The sequence below is a fragment of the Pongo pygmaeus genome, chromosome 16 (assembly GCF_028885625.2).
Source record: "Pongo pygmaeus isolate AG05252 chromosome 16, NHGRI_mPonPyg2-v2.0_pri, whole genome shotgun sequence".
NCBI classification, from domain to species: Eukaryota; Metazoa; Chordata; class Mammalia; order Primates; family Hominidae; genus Pongo; species Pongo pygmaeus.
Genome location: NC_072389.2, coordinates 45,159,609 through 45,177,879, shown reverse-complemented (window position 1 = coordinate 45,177,879; position 18,271 = coordinate 45,159,609). Strand labels below are relative to the sequence as shown.

General features: G+C 40.4%; 1 protein-coding gene across 4 annotated transcripts in view; it reads right to left on the bottom strand.

Moving 5' to 3' along the window:
* EIF2AK4 (eukaryotic translation initiation factor 2 alpha kinase 4) overlaps positions 1-18,271 on the bottom strand; it is a 103,730-nt gene that overhangs the window by 48,794 nt on the left and 36,665 nt on the right. For all 4 annotated transcript variants that reach the window (XM_054450905.2, XM_054450907.2, XM_063652581.1 and 1 more), the window contains exons 10-14: positions 14,122-14,228; positions 13,385-13,542; positions 10,279-10,709; positions 8,973-9,042; positions 1,156-1,239 (exon numbers count right to left, since the gene is read on the bottom strand). In XM_054450905.2, the coding sequence (XP_054306880.1) occupies positions 1,156-1,239; positions 8,973-9,042; positions 10,279-10,709; positions 13,385-13,542; positions 14,122-14,228 (850 nt within the window). The remainder of the gene's footprint in view (positions 1-1,155; positions 1,240-8,972; positions 9,043-10,278; positions 10,710-13,384; positions 13,543-14,121; positions 14,229-18,271) is intronic.

Below are 18,271 nucleotides of genomic sequence, written 5' to 3'. Positions count from 1 at the left end.
TTCATCTCATTCGAAATGCTGTAACTTGTCTGAGGGTTCCTTTTTCTGCCCAGTTCTGTATCTCACATTTAAAGATCTGCCTGCTTGCAGTTAAGACTGAAATACTAACAGTGACCCACAGTCTTGTTCACTTGGGGCAGAGGAAAGACTTGTTTTTTGTTGTTGTTGTTGTTGTTTGTTTGTTTTTTAGATAGAGTTTCACTCTTGTTGCCCAAGCTGGAGTGCAATGATGCAATCTTGGCTCACTGCAACCTCCACTTCCCGGGTTCAAGTGATTCTCCTGCCTCAGCCTCCTGAGTAGCTGGGATTACAGGCGCGCACCACCATGCCTGGCTAATTTTTTGTATTTTTAGTAGAAACGGGGTTTCACCATGTTAGCTAGGCTGGTCTCAAACTCCTGACCTCAGGTGATCCGCCCGCCTCGGCCTCCCAAAGTGCTGGGATTGCAGGCGTAAGCCACCGTACCCGGCCGACTTCTTTGTTTTATGGCCACTCCTCTACTGGCAGAGCCCACTCAACTCCGTTTAGGATGTTGTTGCTATGGCAGGTAGGCAGGCCAAAGCCCAGACTTCTCAGTCATGCCCCATTGGAACTGGCTTGCCTGTGCACTGGTCTCCAGAGGTTCCTGGTCAAGCCTCTTTGCCTGAAGTCACACTGGTGTTACTTTTGCATGTACAGGCATGTGCGTGCATCATACCTTACTTGTCCAGATTCAGCTGGTTAGGAGTGGAGTTTCTGTGCTCATGCAGTCTAGCATTTATGGAACTCAGATATGGTTCTAAGTACTTCACATGTTATTTATTCTTTACAAGTCTATAAGAGCTACTATTATGTAATTTATAGATGGGGAAACTGAGGCACAAGATGCTGAAGAACCTTGCCCGAGTTCATGCAGTCCTAACAGGTGGATCCAGGATGTGAACTTACACAGCCTGAGCTCAGAGCTGCCCTGTGGCTGCTCCTGATATGCGGCAGGAAAGCATGAGTTCAAGGCTGGGGAAAAGGGCCTCCATATGGTAATCCTTTTGGCCAATTAATCTTTGGTAGTGGCAGTATGCCCTCCTCTGTCCATTATCTTGTTCCAATACCCTGAAATAGGCCCACCCACCACTACTGGGTGTTGCTGTGTCACCTAAGTACACACCACGACCTCACCTGGATGTATAGGTAGTGCACAGCCTCGGTCGTCACTGATGGCTCACTTTCATGGCAGCCATTCTTTTCATTGCAGTCTTCATCCTAACCCAAGAGGAACACACAGTAACTCAAAATGGAGGCCAAAATTAAGCAAAGTCATCACCATCATTAAGTATTTGTGCCCACACCCAACACAGGGCCACCTGGTTGCCTTAGGGAGAAGTCAGTGAGCAGAACATAACCACTGTCCTTAGAAGCTCACAGCATTTGGCTGTGAATCCTGGTCTTTTTTGGGTTGGTAGGCTATTAATTACTGCCTCAATTTCAGAACTTGTTATTGGTCTATTCAGGGAACCAACTTCTTCCTGGTTTAGTCTTGGGAGGGTATATATGTCCAGGAATGTACACATTTCTTCTAGATTTTCTAGTTTATTTGTGTAGAGGTGTTTATGGTATTCTCTGATGGTAGTTAGAAAAGCTGGTATCATTCCTTCTAAAACCATTCCCAGCAATAGAAAAAGAGGAAATCCTCCCTAACTCTTTTTATGAGGCCAGCATCATCCTGATACCAAAACCTGTCAGAGACACAACAAAAAAAGAAAATTTCAGGCCAATATCCCTGATGAACATCGATGCAAAAATCTTCAACAAAATACTGGCAAACTGAATCCAGCAGCACACTAAAAAGCTTATTTATCACGATCAAGTAGGCTTCATCCCTGGGATGCAAGGCTGGTTCAATATACAGAAATGAATAAATATAATCCATCACATAAACAGAACCAATGACAAAAACCACATGATTATCTCAATAGATGAAGAAAAGGCCTTCGATAAAATTCAACACCGCTTCATGCTGAAAACACTCAATAAACTAGGTATTGATGGAATGTATCTCAAAATAATAAGAACTATTTATGACAAACCCACAGCCAGTATCATACCAAATGGGCAAAAGCTGGAAGCATTCCCTTTGAAAATCGGCACAAGACAAGGATGCCCTCTCTCACCACTCCTATTGAACATAGCATTGGAAGTTCAGGCCAGGGCAATCAGAGAAAGAAATAAAAGAGAAAGAAATAAAGGGTATTAAAATAGAAAGAGAGGAAGTCAAATTATCTCTGTTTGCAGATGACTTAATTGTATATTTAGAAAACCCCATTGTCTCAGCCCCAAAACTCCTTAAGCTGATAAGCAACTTCATCAAAGTCTCAGGATACAAAATCAATGTGCAAAAATCACAAGCATTCCTCTACACCAATAATAGACAAACAGAGAGCCAAATCATGAGTGAATTCCCATTCACAATTGCTATGAAGAGAATACAATATCTAGGAATACAACTTACAAGGGATGTGAAGGACCTCTTCAAGGAGAGCTACAAACCACTGCTCAAGGAAATAAAAGAGGACACAGATGGAAAAACATTCCATGCTCACGGATAGGAAGAATCAATATCATGAAAATGGCCACACTGCCCAAAGTAATTTATAGATTCAATGCTACTCCCACCAAACTACCATTGACTTTCTTCACAGAATTAGAAAAAGCTACTTTAAATTTTACATGCAATCCAAAAAGAGCCCATATAGCCACGACAATCCTAAGCAAAAAGAATAAAGCTGGAGGCATCATGCTACCTGACTTCAAACTATACTACAAGGCTACAGTAACCAAAACAGCTTGGTACTGGTACCAAAACAGATATATAGACCAATGGAACAGAATAGAGGCCTCAGAAATAACACCACACATCTACAACCATCTGATCTTTGACAAACCTGACAAAAACAAGCAATGGGGAAAGGATTCCCTATTTAATAATGGTGTTGGGAAAACTGGCTAGCCATATGCTGAATGCTAACACTGGATCCCTTCCTTACACCTTATACAAAAATTAACTCAAGATGGATTAAAGACTTAAGTGTAAGACCTAAAACCATGAAAATCCTAGAAGAAAACCTAGGCAATACCATTCAGGACATAGGCACGGGCAAAGACTTCATGACTAAAACACCAAAAGCAATGGCAACAAAAGCCAAAATTGACAAATGGGATCTAATTAAACTAAAGAGCTTTTGCACAGCAAAAGAAACTATCATTAGAGTGAACAGGCAAACTACAGAATGGGAGAAAATTTTTGCAATCTATCCATCTGACAAAGGGCTAATATCCAGGCCGGGTGTGGTGGCTCATGCCTGTAATTCCAGCACTTTGGAAGGCCGAGGCAGGCGGTTCACCTGAGGTCGGGAGTATGAGACCAGCCTGACCAACGAGGAGAAACCCCGTCTCTACCAAAAATACAAAATTAGCTGGGCGTGGTGGCGCATGCCTGTAATCCCAGCTACTCGGGAGGCTGAGGCAGGAGAATCGCTTGAACCCAGGAGGTGAAGGTTGTGGTGAGCTGAGATCGTGCCATTGTACTCCACCCTGGGCAACAAGAGCAAAACTCCATCTCAAAAAAAAAAAAATAATAATAAGGCTAATATCCAGAATCTACCAGGAACTTAAACAAATTTACAAGAAAAAAACAACTCCAACAAAAAGGGGCAAAGGATATGAACAGACACTTTTGAAAAGAAGACATTTATGCGGCCAACAAACAAATGGAAAAAAGCTCATCATCGCTGGTTGTCATTAGAGAAATGCAAATCAAAACCACAATGAGATGCTATCTCACTCCAGTTAGAATGGTGATCATTAAAAAGTCAGGAAACAACAGATGCTGGAGAGGATGTGGAGAAATAGGAATGCTTTCACACTACTGGTGGGATAGTAAATTAGTTCAACCATTGTGGAAGACAGTGTGGCGATTCCTCAAGGATCTAGAACTAGAAATACCATTTGAACCAGTAATCCCATTACTGGGTATACACCCAAAGGATTACAGATCATTCTACTATAAAGACACATGCACACGTATGTTTATTGTGGCACTATTCACAATAGCAAAGACTTGGAATCAACCCAAATGTCCATCAATGATAGACTGGGTAAAGAAAATGTGGCACAAATACACCATGGAATACTATGCAGCCATAAAAAAAGACCGAGTTCATGTCCTTTGCAGGGAAATGGATGAAGCTGGAAACCATCATTCTCACTAACACAGGAACAGAAAACCAAACACTGCACGTTCTCACTCATAAGTGGGAGTTAAACAATGAGAACATATGGGCATAAGGAGGGGAACATCACACACTGGGGCCTGTTGGGGGGTGGGGGGCTAGCGGAGGGATAGCATTAGGAGAAATACCTAATATAGATGACAAGTTAATGGGTGCAGCAAACCACCATGGCACATGTATACCTATGTAACAAACCTGCATATTCTGCACATGTATCTCAGAACTTAAGTATAATTTAAAAAAGAAAAGAAAAAGAAAAAAAAGAAAAAAAAAGAAGCTCTCACAGCATTATTGCAAATTTGCTATTTCCAGAATCCTCTGTGTGGTTTACAGGTCTGTTGCTACGCAGAACAATGATGGGGTAAGCAGAAAATAGGTAGGTATTAAAGATATGCAATCTACAGAAAGACTCCTTGTCAAGTCAATTCTTTCTTACCACTGATAACCATCTATGGCTAAGAAGGTCAGAATGCATACAGGCTAATATTTGAAGGGTTCAGTTTTACTGGAATTCCATATTTTTTGGTGGTAGGCTTATTTCAGAAACAGGAGACTAGAAATCCACCTTTAGCTAAAACAATTTAAAAGTGATGGCTAGGCGTGGTGGCTCACGCCTATAATCCCAGCACTTTGGGAGGCCGAGGCAGGCGGATCACGAGGTCAGGAGATCGAGACCATCCTGGCTAACACAGTGAAACCCCATGTCTACTAAAAATACAAAAAATTAGCCAGGCGTGGCGGTGGGCACCTGTAGTCCCAGCTACTCGGGAGGCTAAGGCAGGAGAATGGCGTGAACCCGGGAGGCGGAGCTTGCTGTGAGCTGAGATCGCGCCACTGCACTCCAGCCTGGGCGATGAGTGAGACTCCATCTCAAAAAAAAAAAAAAAGTGACCACATTATCAAAGGGCACACTGCCCTCAGAGGTACATGCTTGAAGAACATGCCCTTAGCTGCCGCTTACAGTAAATGACCCTCTAGAACAGTTCCCATACCATTACTCTGTTTGTCCCCAACAGCTAATTTTCTTTCTCATACATGATACTTTTCTTAAAAAAGTCTTTTTCCCTCAATAGATGTATTTGAATACTTATAACCCCAAGTGCAGAAAAAGTATTAGTTAGTATTCGACCATTTCTGATTTATAATTATTTTTCTGAGGAAGAATTTTTTTGAACTTTTTCCTTTATCAAAGAAAAAAAAAAAAAAGCTCCGCTCTGGTAACAATCAGGTTCTACTCCTGAATCATTTATGGATGCTGGGGATTATCTATATTGCACTGTTAATCTCTTGGAGGCTTCTACCCATCAATTAGGATGCCCATGGATGCTGCCCTTAACTGAGCAAAACCAGGATTTGGTGCCCCTGTAATAATAATAATTACGTGTATAACAAATGCTAAAACCAAACATTAACTTTGGCTTTAGCAGTAGTTCAGACTTTTTTTTTCTGAGACAGAGTTTCGCTCTTGTCACCCAGGCTGGAGTGCAATGACGTGATCTGGGCTCACTATAACCTCTGCCTCCTGAGTTCAAGCAATTCTCTTGCCTCAGCCTCCTGAGTAGCTGGGATTACAGGGGCCCGCCACCATGCCTGGCTAATTTTTGTGTTTTTAGTAGAGACATGGTTTCACCATGTTGGCCAGGCTGGTCTCAAACACTTGACCTCAGGTGATCCACCTGCCTTGGCCTCCCAAAGTGCTGAGATTATAGGTGTGAGCCACTGCAGCCAATGTAATTTATTTATGCTATTATTCCTGGTTTAAATTTATAACTAATAAATTTTTATTAGTAGTGATTTAATTGACAAGGAAAGTACTTATAAAAAAAACACACTGGCTAATACTCAGATCTCCTTCAAATCAATTGAACTGCTTATTTAAGAGTCTACACTTAGACTTTTCTTTATCTACTATGAATGAACCCTTATAACTGCTGGTAATTATATTTTTATTCCTGGTAATAAAGTCATTGCAGGCTAGGCATGGTGGCTCACACCTGTAATGGCAGCACTTTGGGAGGCTGAGGCAGGAGGATCATTTGAGCCCAGGAGTTCTAGGCTGCAGTGAGCTAGGATTGCACCACTGCACTCCAGCGTGGGTGACAGATGGAGACCCTGCCTCTTAAAATAATAATAGTAATAAAGTTGTTGCATTCAGTCCCCAATAGCAGAATAATTCCCCACAGCCACAACTGACTGCCCTAGTAGTTTTTGGCGACCTCCATTACTGGGCTAATCAGCACTTGATCAGAAGTTCAGGTTATGTGAGGCCAGGAGTACTATTATTGTGTTAGCAACAGTTGCATTAACTATTTCAAAAATTACTGCGTTTAGAAAAAACAACCTCAAGCTATATTTGTATTCACAATTGACATCTGGATTGGGTTTATGTTTGATGCATTGTTTGGAAAGTTTGCAATACAAACTGGCATAAGAATTACTTATTCTGATGATGCACTTTTATGTATTTTTTATTAGAAAGTAGAACTAATTTTAGATTTTCAGCTTGATGGATTTTCAGTTTTTTCTGAAGAATTTTCTTTACCATTAGTCTTCAAATTGGATACCATTGTGCACTGTTATACTTCAGAGAAAGGGTAAGCATACGTCTATTTCAGTTCCTATGAGGTAGCTGTAACCCTTAAAAATGAAATGTCAACTCTAGGGTACATTTGACATTGAAAGAATAGTTAGGAAATAACTTCGTTTTGATGGGGTCATGATTAAGAAATGATATATTGGTTTTATTTATGGAATTGTTTTATAGTGCATACAAATCAGCAATTAGCCAGCAAATATTTTTCTTTGAGCTTATGAAAGCTCTGTATTCTTTTGCCTTCAATCTGTTGTCTTCAAAACAAACAAAAAAGAGCTTCTTGCGCCTTCCCCTCCCCTCTTTTCTTCCTTTTTCTTTTTGCTTGTATGCACAAGGTAGGACTTATTTTGTAAGAAACAAAATGCCAGTATTTTCTTAAGCCATGATGTGAAACCAACATGGCACAGAACACTAAATTTTGGTCCCATGGCTGAAACTTGAGACTGACTAAAAGTAATGCCTGTGAAACTTGATATCTATCTGGGATGGCCATTTGATCTCTAAGAGGAATTTTGTATACTCCACAGAACTCCTATCTACAGTAAAATTGATTTTCAGTTTTAAATGTGGGCAAAAAGACATTTTCTCCAAGACTTAAAACTAATTCTTATTTTTAAATGGTTTACCAAAATTTGTCAGTACATTTGACACGTAGAAGCATTTTAAAAATAATTTCTAGCAAGCACTTGACATCTAGTCAGCTCTCTACTCCTTCTTTATTTTGTTTCATAAAAAGATTAAGAGTTCTCCTCTTTGAATAAAATAATTTCTCATAACTAAGCAGCAGAAGATCTATCTTTACAAAGTATGAGGGATGCCAGATGTTGATAAACTTGCTCTTTCTTAATCTGGACAAAGTAAACTTAACAGATTTTTCTGATGAGCATGTTTTATGAATCTTCCATTGTGCTCCATTCTGTCACACGTGCATTTTTCATGTTAAACTGCAATTACTTAATCTCTTCCCCTATCCTTCTAACTTAATTTTCTGAAGTTGGAGCGTAGTCTTTTCCTCCTTAGGCTATGGATTAATCAAAGCTTTCTTTTCACCACGACTTTATAATGTCTAGTACACAATATTTCTACTTCCCACATCTTTGCTTTACACAGTCATCTTGCCCTTCCTCCCACCAACTAAGAAAAAAGATGGTCATACTAACAGGTGAAGTGTACAAGGTGTCTGTGTGTTTCGTGTAGCTTCAGAGTTAAGATTGAAATTACCAGGCACAGATTTAGTCTTGTCATTTTGTTTACAAATTGGGGAAAACAAATCAGTTTATTAAACGTTTCATGTAACTGCACCCAAATTTTGCCAAGCTGGAAACTTGGACCTTTTCTGTTTAGTGACTTTTTAATTATAGTTTTCATAACCTAGAGATCAGACTGTTGCTTTCGCATGATGTATGTAGTGTCTCATGACTGAAGTTTGCTTTGTTTTATAGTATCTGTACTCGTATTTTTCAAGAGCTATTTTGTAAACAGATGATGTATTTCTCCATTGAAAACACAATTAAAAAAACAGTACAATCTCAAAAAAAATTATGAGATTTTTTGTGATTTTTTTGTTTGTTTAGCTTATCAGCTATCATTAGTGTTAGTATATTTTATGTGTGGCCCAAGACAATTCTTCTTCTACCAGTGTAGCCAAGGGAAGACAAAAGCTTGGACACCCCTGCATTATAGGATCATGATACACAGTGTGAAAACACTGTTCTAGAGGATGGTCTATGAAAATAAGGAATCAAGATTAATTGATGTGGGACAGACTAAGGTAACTCCATTATGAGGCTGTTTAGTTCATTAATTTGCATTCAATTCTTATCCCCAACCATATAAAGTTAACCAAACCCTTAGAAAACTGTTTTCATCACATTAAAAAATGCAGTATCTCAACTGACTCCTCTCTTCTAAAAGGAGGTATGTTTTACTATGTGGATAAATAAAGGTCTATAAATAAACACACGTAGAATATATTTTAAATAATCATCTTTTAAAATTTATGGTTGCTATATTTGAATATCAGATTAAAGCCTTAATACTTTACCTAAGGTTTATGACATCAGACGTCAATTATATCGTGAATAAAATGATATAATTTCTATTTATATATATACCTGATTCTGACTTTTACTGTTCTCATCTTCATTGTCAAAGATAATGTCACTTTCAGAATCTGAAGCAGGCCTGAAAAAGAGAAACAGAGAAATACTAAAGGAACAGAAATCCCTGTTATCATTATAAACATGAACACTTTTAAATACTAGAAAGCACAAGAGGCTACAGACATCACACCATGAGCCCACAGGCATCAATGTATACTCTACACTGTGCTGATTTGTACTTGCTATTATGCAAAACACAGAATCCTTGATTTAATAAAAATTAGCCAGATTAAGTTTCCTTCAAAAATTTAATAGCAAAGAGTAATCACAAACTGTATCCACTTGGATAAAATAAAACAAAATCATGAAAGTAAACATCCAGGGTGGATTCTGAGAAGCATAAAATTTAGGATCATAATTATTGGTTTGGTACCTTTGGGGGCTGCAGTTGGCACTGTATCAAGACTCCAAATTAGTTCTTAAATGTTTCACAGGGTTGCAAGCCCTTATCCAAAGGAATGTCCTATGAGAAATTCTATTCAATGTATAAGATGAGGTACTGGATTTTCCTTTTTCCAGGGCTTGGATTTTGGAGATCTTTTGAAAATAGGGGGAAAAAAATCCTTTAGATTAGGAGTCCCAAACCCCAGGCCATGGACAGGTACAGGTCCACTGCCTGTTAGGGCCGCATCAGCCGGAGGTGAGCGAGCATTAAGGCCTGAGCTCCACGTCCTGTCAGATCAGCAGCGGCATTAGATTCTCACAGGAGCGCAAACACTATTGTGAACTGTGCACACGAGGGATCCAGGTCGTGTGCTTTTTCATCAGGCATTATGAAACTCTAATGCCTGATGATGTAAGGTGGAACAGTTTCATCCCGAAACTATTCCCCTAACACCCGTCTGTGGAAAAATTGTCTTCTATGAAACCAGTCCCTGGTGCCTAAAAAGGTTGGGGACCGCTCCTTTAGATTGCATTTGGTGACTCTCTAAAAGTGGTGGGTTTTTTTTTGTTTGTTTGGTTTTTTTTAAACATGGTCAACACGTCTGGATTTCTAAATGAATCCCCTTTTCCCTGGCTTGGACTTGGTGGGGATTAATGTTGGGGGGCATTCGCTGGCCCGGGAGGCGGATGTTGCAGTGAGCCAAGGAAGCGCCACTGACCTCCAGCCTGGGTGACAGAGCAAGACCCTATCTCAAAAAAGGAAAGAAAGAAAAGAAGGAGAGAAGGAAGGAAATGAAAGGAAAAAGGAAAGAAAAAATAAAGAAAGGAAACTAGGGGGCGCGTCAGAGGCAGCTGGTCCGCGCCGTGAGCTTACAGGAAGGACTGGGAGAAGACGCCACCGTGCTCGTCCTCGTCGTCGTCCTCGTCATCGCTGGAGCCCGGGCCGGTGGCAGGGAAACGGGCACTGGCCGAGCGCTCGCCCGAAGTGCTCCACTCCACCGAGCTGCTGAGGATGGGTGGCGGCGCGGCGGCCTCTATGCTGTCCAGGCCGTCTGTGTCGCTCGCCGGCTGCCCGCGTGCAGCTCGGTCATCCTTGGCCAGGGGCCCGGAGTCCGGGGGCGGCGTCCCCGGTCCCGCCGGCCGCTCGTGCCGCTCGATCCAGGCGTTGTAGTAGCGCACAATGTTCTCATGGTGCAGCCGTGACAGCAGTGTCACCTCGCCCTTGATCCTGCGGAACTGCCGGCTGGCCGGGTTGATGGGGATGCGCTTCACTGCGTAGCAGCAGCCGTCCAACTTGTTCTGCACCTGCGGCACAGCCAGCGGAAGGTCAGCCGCTCGGAGCCTTGCACAAACAGGCATTTGCACCGCGTCACCCCATCCCCTCCCGAGGAAAGCGTGAAGTTCTAAATGAGTCCCACAGCTACAGTCAAGAACCACATGCCTGAAATTCTTAAACTGAAGAAAGCTTTGCCTGCCACAAAATTCAGAAGACAGCCCACCCGACTCTAGATGTATTTAGCTTGCTGGGAGACCCTGGGGAAAACATAATCTCCATTTTAATAATTAATTTTACTGACAGTTACCTCCCTGCTTTTCCAATGTATCTGCTATCTAAATTTCTAAGTGTCTTGATTTTAAGATAAAAATTATTTTCTAAAGTCAGTGTAAGGTTTCAGATGATTTTAGTTTCTCTCTGATTTTTTTTTACACTTAAAGTCACTAAAAACAAATTAAACACCAAAAATATTAACAGACCTGAACACAAAGGTTAATTCCTTGATTTTTAAAGCCGTGTGAACTTGGGAAAATTACTTAATTTCCTTGAGACTCAATTTTCTTATCTTTAAAATGGCATTTATACCATTTCCACTACCCCAAATAGTGACTGTAAAGCACTTGTATCAAGGCCTCACAGAGAAAGGTGCTTAGCTTAGTCAATAACAGTAATTGCTATTAACACAATCACTGCCCATTGATTTTGTTATATAACTAAGACGATGTGTACTGAAACCAGAACAATACAATTAACAACACAGTAAAATAATAAGAAAGCAAGAAAGCGTTGCAAAGGCAAGTCCCCCCATCCTACATAGAGGCATCCTTATGCCAGGCAGTTTCACTGTGTAATTGGGGTGACTGAAGTAACTTTTACAGAGTCTTATTCACTGAAACCTTGTAGTCCCATCCGTGCAGGTCAACTGAGGTGATGATATACTCTAAAAAAGCAGATGCCACGTGGCCATGGGTGGCAGGAGGAATTAGTTGATTAGAAAACACAAACAGAGTATCATTCTCTTGTTTGGCTCACAAGTTTCAATTAAACTAATAAAAGTCTAAGTGAAGTCCTGGGAATAAGAAGGCAGTACTACAAAACTGAGTTTCGGATTATCTTTTTTTGGTATGGAAATAGTGACAAGAACACACACTTTGTAGTACAACAGAGGTGGGCCTGAATGCTGGTTTTATCTCTTAGTAGAGGTGTGTCATCTCAGGCAAAGGACATAACCTTCTCTGAGCTTCAGTTCCCTCATCTAGAGAATGAGGATCATACCCATCTCCTAAGAATGTCCTGAGATTTAAAGACAAGGTTTGTAAACCACCTGGCACACAATCTGAAATATGGCAGGTGCTTCAAAAAATGACAGCCCTGTGTTCTTTCACTGCCACATTAATAGGGAAGAGGACAGTGTAGGGTGGGAGGTGGGGATCTTGGTATTGTCTTTCAATCTCCTGTCTCAGTACACATCATATACGAACTGGGTTGGGGGTAAAGCTTGCTATACTGGAAACCCCTAGGAATTCATTTACTGAAGTGAAAAGGTGCAGAAACAGTAATGGGTCCAACTGCTAATGAATGCCAGATCGCTGGGCAGGCTGCCCTACTCTGACCCAGAAGCACAGAGATGGGGGGTGAGGGCTGTGGATTCTCATAGGGAGAAACTACTGGAAACCATAGGGGCTTAAGTTACTCAGCTGTTTTTGTTATATGAGCTTGTCTATGATTATTAAGTACTTGTAAGGAGATGAAATTTGTTACTGTTCTAAGTTCGAGAATCTAAAATACAATGAAGTTAAAGGATTTGATCAAAATGATATTGTGTTAAAGGGACAGTAAATGCTTCAATCATCCCCTCCTCTTAGACATAATTATGATCTTTCTGATCAGGACATCTATCTTGCTTGTCTTTCTTTTACCACAGGAAAACTAATTTAATTCCTTTTTTAGTGTAAAAGTTTTTCTACAGTAACAGTAATGCTTCCTAATGATACTCTCAGAATCCTAAACAGACAATATATACTCCGTTGATGGTGGGTTACCTTCATATGTGAAAGATGACATGTACCGTATATGGACTTAATACAATAATCTGGGTCTCCTAATTTACAAAGAAGTACTTCAATTATATAAAAACAGCTGAAACCTCTTTCTACAAGGGGCAGATAACAATAAAAGTCACCCAAATAGACTAGAACGAAGAAAGGAAGACCTAACAACAGCGTACCTTAATAGTACATCGCTACTTTCCTGTCCCAATAATAGCTGGAAAATAAAAGCCATCGAGACCTGCTGGGGCCATCTCCCAGTTTGAAGTCCATCTCTCTTCTAACCTTAGAACCTTTTTATCTACTGCAACTCTAACAGCAAACAGGAGAAAAAAAGAACAATGTTCTTTCTGAATCAAAGCACACAAAAATGTTCTTTCTGTGGAGGTCTTGATTCCACTTGAAGTGCTGTTATAATCATGTGTGTTTCATGTTAATGTTCCACATGAAGCAAGGAAAGAGGAATGGGACAATTCTCAACTGTGTCCAGCGTAACTTAAATAAAACCTTTAACTCCAGGAAGGTGAGGATGAGCACAGTATCGAACAGCCATATTCACTTCCCTCCCCACTCCCAAAATAGAAGTCCACGAGTCTTTGTGGAAATGGAACAGAGAAGGAGCTCTAAAGGGGACTGGGGATGACTCTGTACCACACCTTGATGACAGCTCCAAAAGCTCCTTTACCAAGAAGCTGTAATTCTTCAAACTCAATGAAGTATCTGGAAAACTGTCTCTGTGTCTCACTAAAGAAGGCAGCACTGGGTAGCCGGTTGCTAGGAATAACAGTCTCAACATAATCTTGTCCTCCAGAATCTGAGATAAAACAGGGAGTAAGAGGCACATGAGGCATTGGAAATTTAGGAAGAGCTACATAGCCCACAATGATGGAAGCCCTGGAAGAAGATCTCCAACCAGTAGTTTGAAAAATTATCTCTTACCTGAGTGGCCTTTTAAAACTTTTCCTCACCTTGCCCTCCTTAAAGTAGGCAGAAATACATAATTAGCCCAAGTTTGCAGGTGGCGGATTATACAGAATAAGTGACTTAACTATAGAGCTAGAACCAAAACCCAGGTCTCACGATCCATCCCAATCTCTACTGAGGTTCCTTAATCTCAGGTGCAGCAGGAAAAATCTAGTTACATGGAACTACAGGTGACTAAACACTACAAGAGACTACAGCAATGGGCATTCCATCAGTACAGACTAGAAAAATCAGGGTGGCAAAACAGTCCCATGCACACGGCACACATCAAACTAATGGATTTATGTGTAGTTCAGAATAAAAGACATAAAATAATACATGCAGCCCCTTCCAGTTTTTGGTTTATGTATACTTTCAAAATAATTTAATGTCAAACAAGATACCAAATAAAGAATGGTAACAGACTCACCTTCAGGACTTTGTTCCACTAGAGGCATTTTTGGCTGGGGATTTATAAAGCTGTGTTTCAACAACTGCTGGGGACTCCATCTTTCCTTGTCATCCAAGCACACACATCTCGGTGAGAGGGAAGGAAGAATCTTAGCATCATAAACAATCAGTGCTAAACTAGTTAATCCAAGGCATTAACTATGGGTTTATTTTTTAAAGATACACATTAGAGAATTCATGTTACTCAAAGACCAGAATGTACTCTCATAGGTGAATTTAAATTAATAAACATTCCTGCAGGATTTACATGCTATGCAACAGGCTGGGTACAAGAGGCGAATCAAAAAAAGGCATCTCCAGATGCAGAAGACTTACCCTCATGGAACAATTTCTTAAAAGTCTAAGATAGCACAAGTAGGCTATAAATTTTCACCTTGATTAACAGTTCAATGCCTTGTCATGCCAAACTAAGCCTTTCCGGGAACCGGTTATAAATAAAGCTTTCTAAAGACAAAGCAAATCAAAGAGTTGGTGCAGCAGAGTGGCTCAGTATGACGAGCTTTAGATGAAGCCTGCTCATTACAGGATGAAGTAAGTTGGAAACATTTAGGGAAGGCTTTTTTAAAGTCCCATATTCTATTACATACTTTTTTAAAAAATTGGTTTATGCTTTTTTTTTTTTTTGAAACAGGGTCTTGCTGTATCGCCCAGGCTGCAGTGCAGTGGTGTGATCTCAGCTCATTCCAACTTCTGCCTCCCGGGCTCAAGCAATCCTCCCATCTCAGTAGCTGGGACTACAGGCAGGCACCACCAGTCCTGGCTAATTTTTATATTTTTTGTAGAGATAAGGTTTCACCACGCTGCCCAGGCTGGTCTCCAACTCCTGAGCTCAAACAATCGGCCGGCCTTGGCCTCCCAAAGTGCTGGGATTACAGGCGTGAGCCACCGTTCCCGGCCTCATATACTTTCTTTTAATCTTCATTTCTTGAACCCATTAACTTACTGTTTAATGGTGTAATAGACAATTCTTGTTTTGTTTTTTAATGAAGAAAAACAAGCCATACCTTTAACCCAGGGCTTCTCAAAGTGGGGTCCCTGGCCAGTAGCATCAGTATCCCCTAAAAAATGTTAGAAATACAAATTCTACTACACCCCTGACCTAGTAAATCAGCATCTCTGGGGGTTTGGACAGTGATCTGTGCTTTAACAAGAGCTCCAAATGATTTCAATGCAAGCTAAAGTCTAAGTTAAAGTCTAAGTAGTTAAATTGTAACAGATTTAAGCTGGCCTTTTTTTTTTTTAATTTTAATTTTTTTTTTGAGATAAGGTTTTGCTCTGTCACCCAAGCTGGAGAGCAGTGTTGCGATCATCACTCACGGCAGCCTCGAACTCCTAGACTCAAAGCATCCTCTTGCCTCAGCCTCCTGAGTAACTGGGACTACAGGCGTGTACCACCATGCTGGAATGTTTTATTTATTTATTTTCATTTTATTTTATTTTATTATGAGACGGAGTCTTGCTCTCTTGCCCAGGCTGGAGTGTAGTGGGACTATCTTGGCTCACTGCAAACTGCAACCTCTATCTCCCAGGTTCAAGCGATTCTCCTGCTTCAGCCTCTCAAGTAGCTGGGATTACAGGTGAGTGCCACCATGCCTGGCTAATTTTTGTCTTTTTAGTAGATATGGGGTTTTGCCATGTTGGCCAGGCTGGTCTTGAACTCCTGACTTCAAGTGATCTGCCTGCCTCAGCCTCCCAAAGTGCTGGGATTACAGGTGTGAGGTATCGCGCCCTGCTGTGCTGGAATACTTAAAAAAGTAGAGATGAGGTCTTACTATGTTGCCCAGGCAGGTCTCGAACTTCCGGGCTCAAGAGATCCTCTCACCTAGGCCTCCTGCAATGCTGGGATTATAGGCATGAACCACCATGCCAAGCTACTTTCATTACAATGGCCCAAGTAGTACGACTTGGTAGCACTTGACCTATAATTAAAACAATATACTTAAAAGAATCAACTGTCGTTGTGAGTTCTGGACTTAAAAATCTATACATATAAAGTGGTGACAGCAATTATCATAAATGGTAACTTTTTTTTATGTTGCAGCAGTAAAAAGCAAGGTACTCCTAATTTCATAGCTTGAACAGGCAAAAAAAATTCTAATAAAACCATTTGTATAAGATACTGTGTTTTCCTTTAAATTTAAAATTAATTTTTAATTATATCATTAAAACATATATACCTTCTCCTTGCAAATATTAAAACATTACTGATAATGATAAAGCCTTTGACCCACCTCCCCTTCCAATTCTTTCTTCCACTTAGGGTGTCTCATTGTAGAGATTTTTCTATGCATTTACACACATAAACATACAACCATCCGAACAAAATAGTATTGTTTTTTGATTTTTTAAGCAATATCATCTTGTATATATTATTCTTCAGCTTGCTTTTTTCATTCCACCATGTGTCTTGGAGCTCTTTCTAAGCCAGTACTTAAAGATGTTTTTTAAACTTCTGTATAGGCGTGGACCTACCAGAATTTATTTACACATTCTCCTACTGTTGAGATTATTTCCAATTTTTCACATTTTCACAAAATGCTGCAATGAGCATCCCTATATATGCCCTGTTGGGTTTCTGAAGTGTGTTGTCAACTGTAACTCAACTGTGACATAAACGCTATTGACTTGAAAGTAAATCCGGATCAGAAAAATGTTAAAGCCTACCTAGAATGCACAGTATTTTTAAGAGATTTATAGCCACCAAGATCTCACTTTAAAAATGAACTTCTCTGAACCAATAATTTTGGCAACAGGGTAGCCATATATAGAAAAGGTTCAGCTTTGAACAAAAAGGGATAAAATGCCTGGCAACACCCACATTTCTTCATAGTTCTCACTACTGAGGATGGTGATGAAAACCAGCACTGACTCAGTCTGGGCCAAGTGCCAGGCACTTTATGGGTGTTAACTAATTTAATCCTCACAACCACCTCATGAGGTAGGCAGTGCTATTATCCCAGCTTCACAGAGGAGGAAACGCAGGGTAGGGGGTTAAGTCACTCAGCCAGTAGGACATAGAGGTGAGACCTGAACCCAGATGTTTTGACTCCAGAGTCTTACCCATCACAGAGGCTGATCTGAAACAAAACCTTGCTCCAAAGGGTGTTCACCAATATGTAAAAATATAACTACAAATGGAAGGTTGCTGTTTTCATTCTTTGTGAATGGCATTTTTCTTTTGTTAACCAGGGCTGGACAGCAAAGTTCATAAAAACAGTTCTTGGCAGCTCCTTAACCAAGGACAGTCTATCAAACCACTCCAGGGAGAGGAGTATACAAAATATTCTAAAGAAAAATCTTGTTAAAAGAACAAGAAGGCCATGTACTGTGGCTCACGCCTGTAATCCCAGCACTTTGGGAGGCCAAGGCGGGCAGATCACGAGGTCAGGAGATTGAGACCATCCTGGCTAACACGGTGAAACCCTGTCTCTACTAAAAATACAAAACATTAGCTGGGTGTAGTGGCGGGCGCCTATAGACCCAGCTACTCAGGAGGCTGAGGCAGGAGAATGGCGTGAACCTGGGAGGCAGAGCTTGCAGGAAGCTGAGATCGTACCACTGCACTCCAGCCTGGGCAACGCAGCCAGACTCCATCTCAAAAAAAAAAAAAAGAAATTGTGCTGACCTCAAGTTTAAAACTGACAGAGCATACAGCTATTTAAGAAGAGAACTAGGAAAGTTTTAGCTACTAAGCCCATTCATTTTGCTACTAAACGTGAAAGGAAAGGTACTTCTACTTAAACCTCCCCGTACTGTTTTTAACAACACATGATGCTATTGCTAACCTTGACTAAATTACTCTTCATCAATGAAGAAGGCAGAACACTAAAGGTAACATTTTGAAGATGGAAATGAAACTTTCCATCTGTGACTCTATCATCATATTTGTCATTTTAGCCAACCTCATTGTTAGGGTGCATTTAAATAAATATTTTTAAAGTTCCATTGCATTAAACAGATACCATAAAAGATTTCTTTAGAAATCTTAATATTTTCATATACTTTAAGAAGAGAAACCAACATAAAGAATCAAAGTTGGCCCCTTTCCACAACTGTATGTGTGTGTATGTATATATATATATAATATATATATTTATATATATAATATT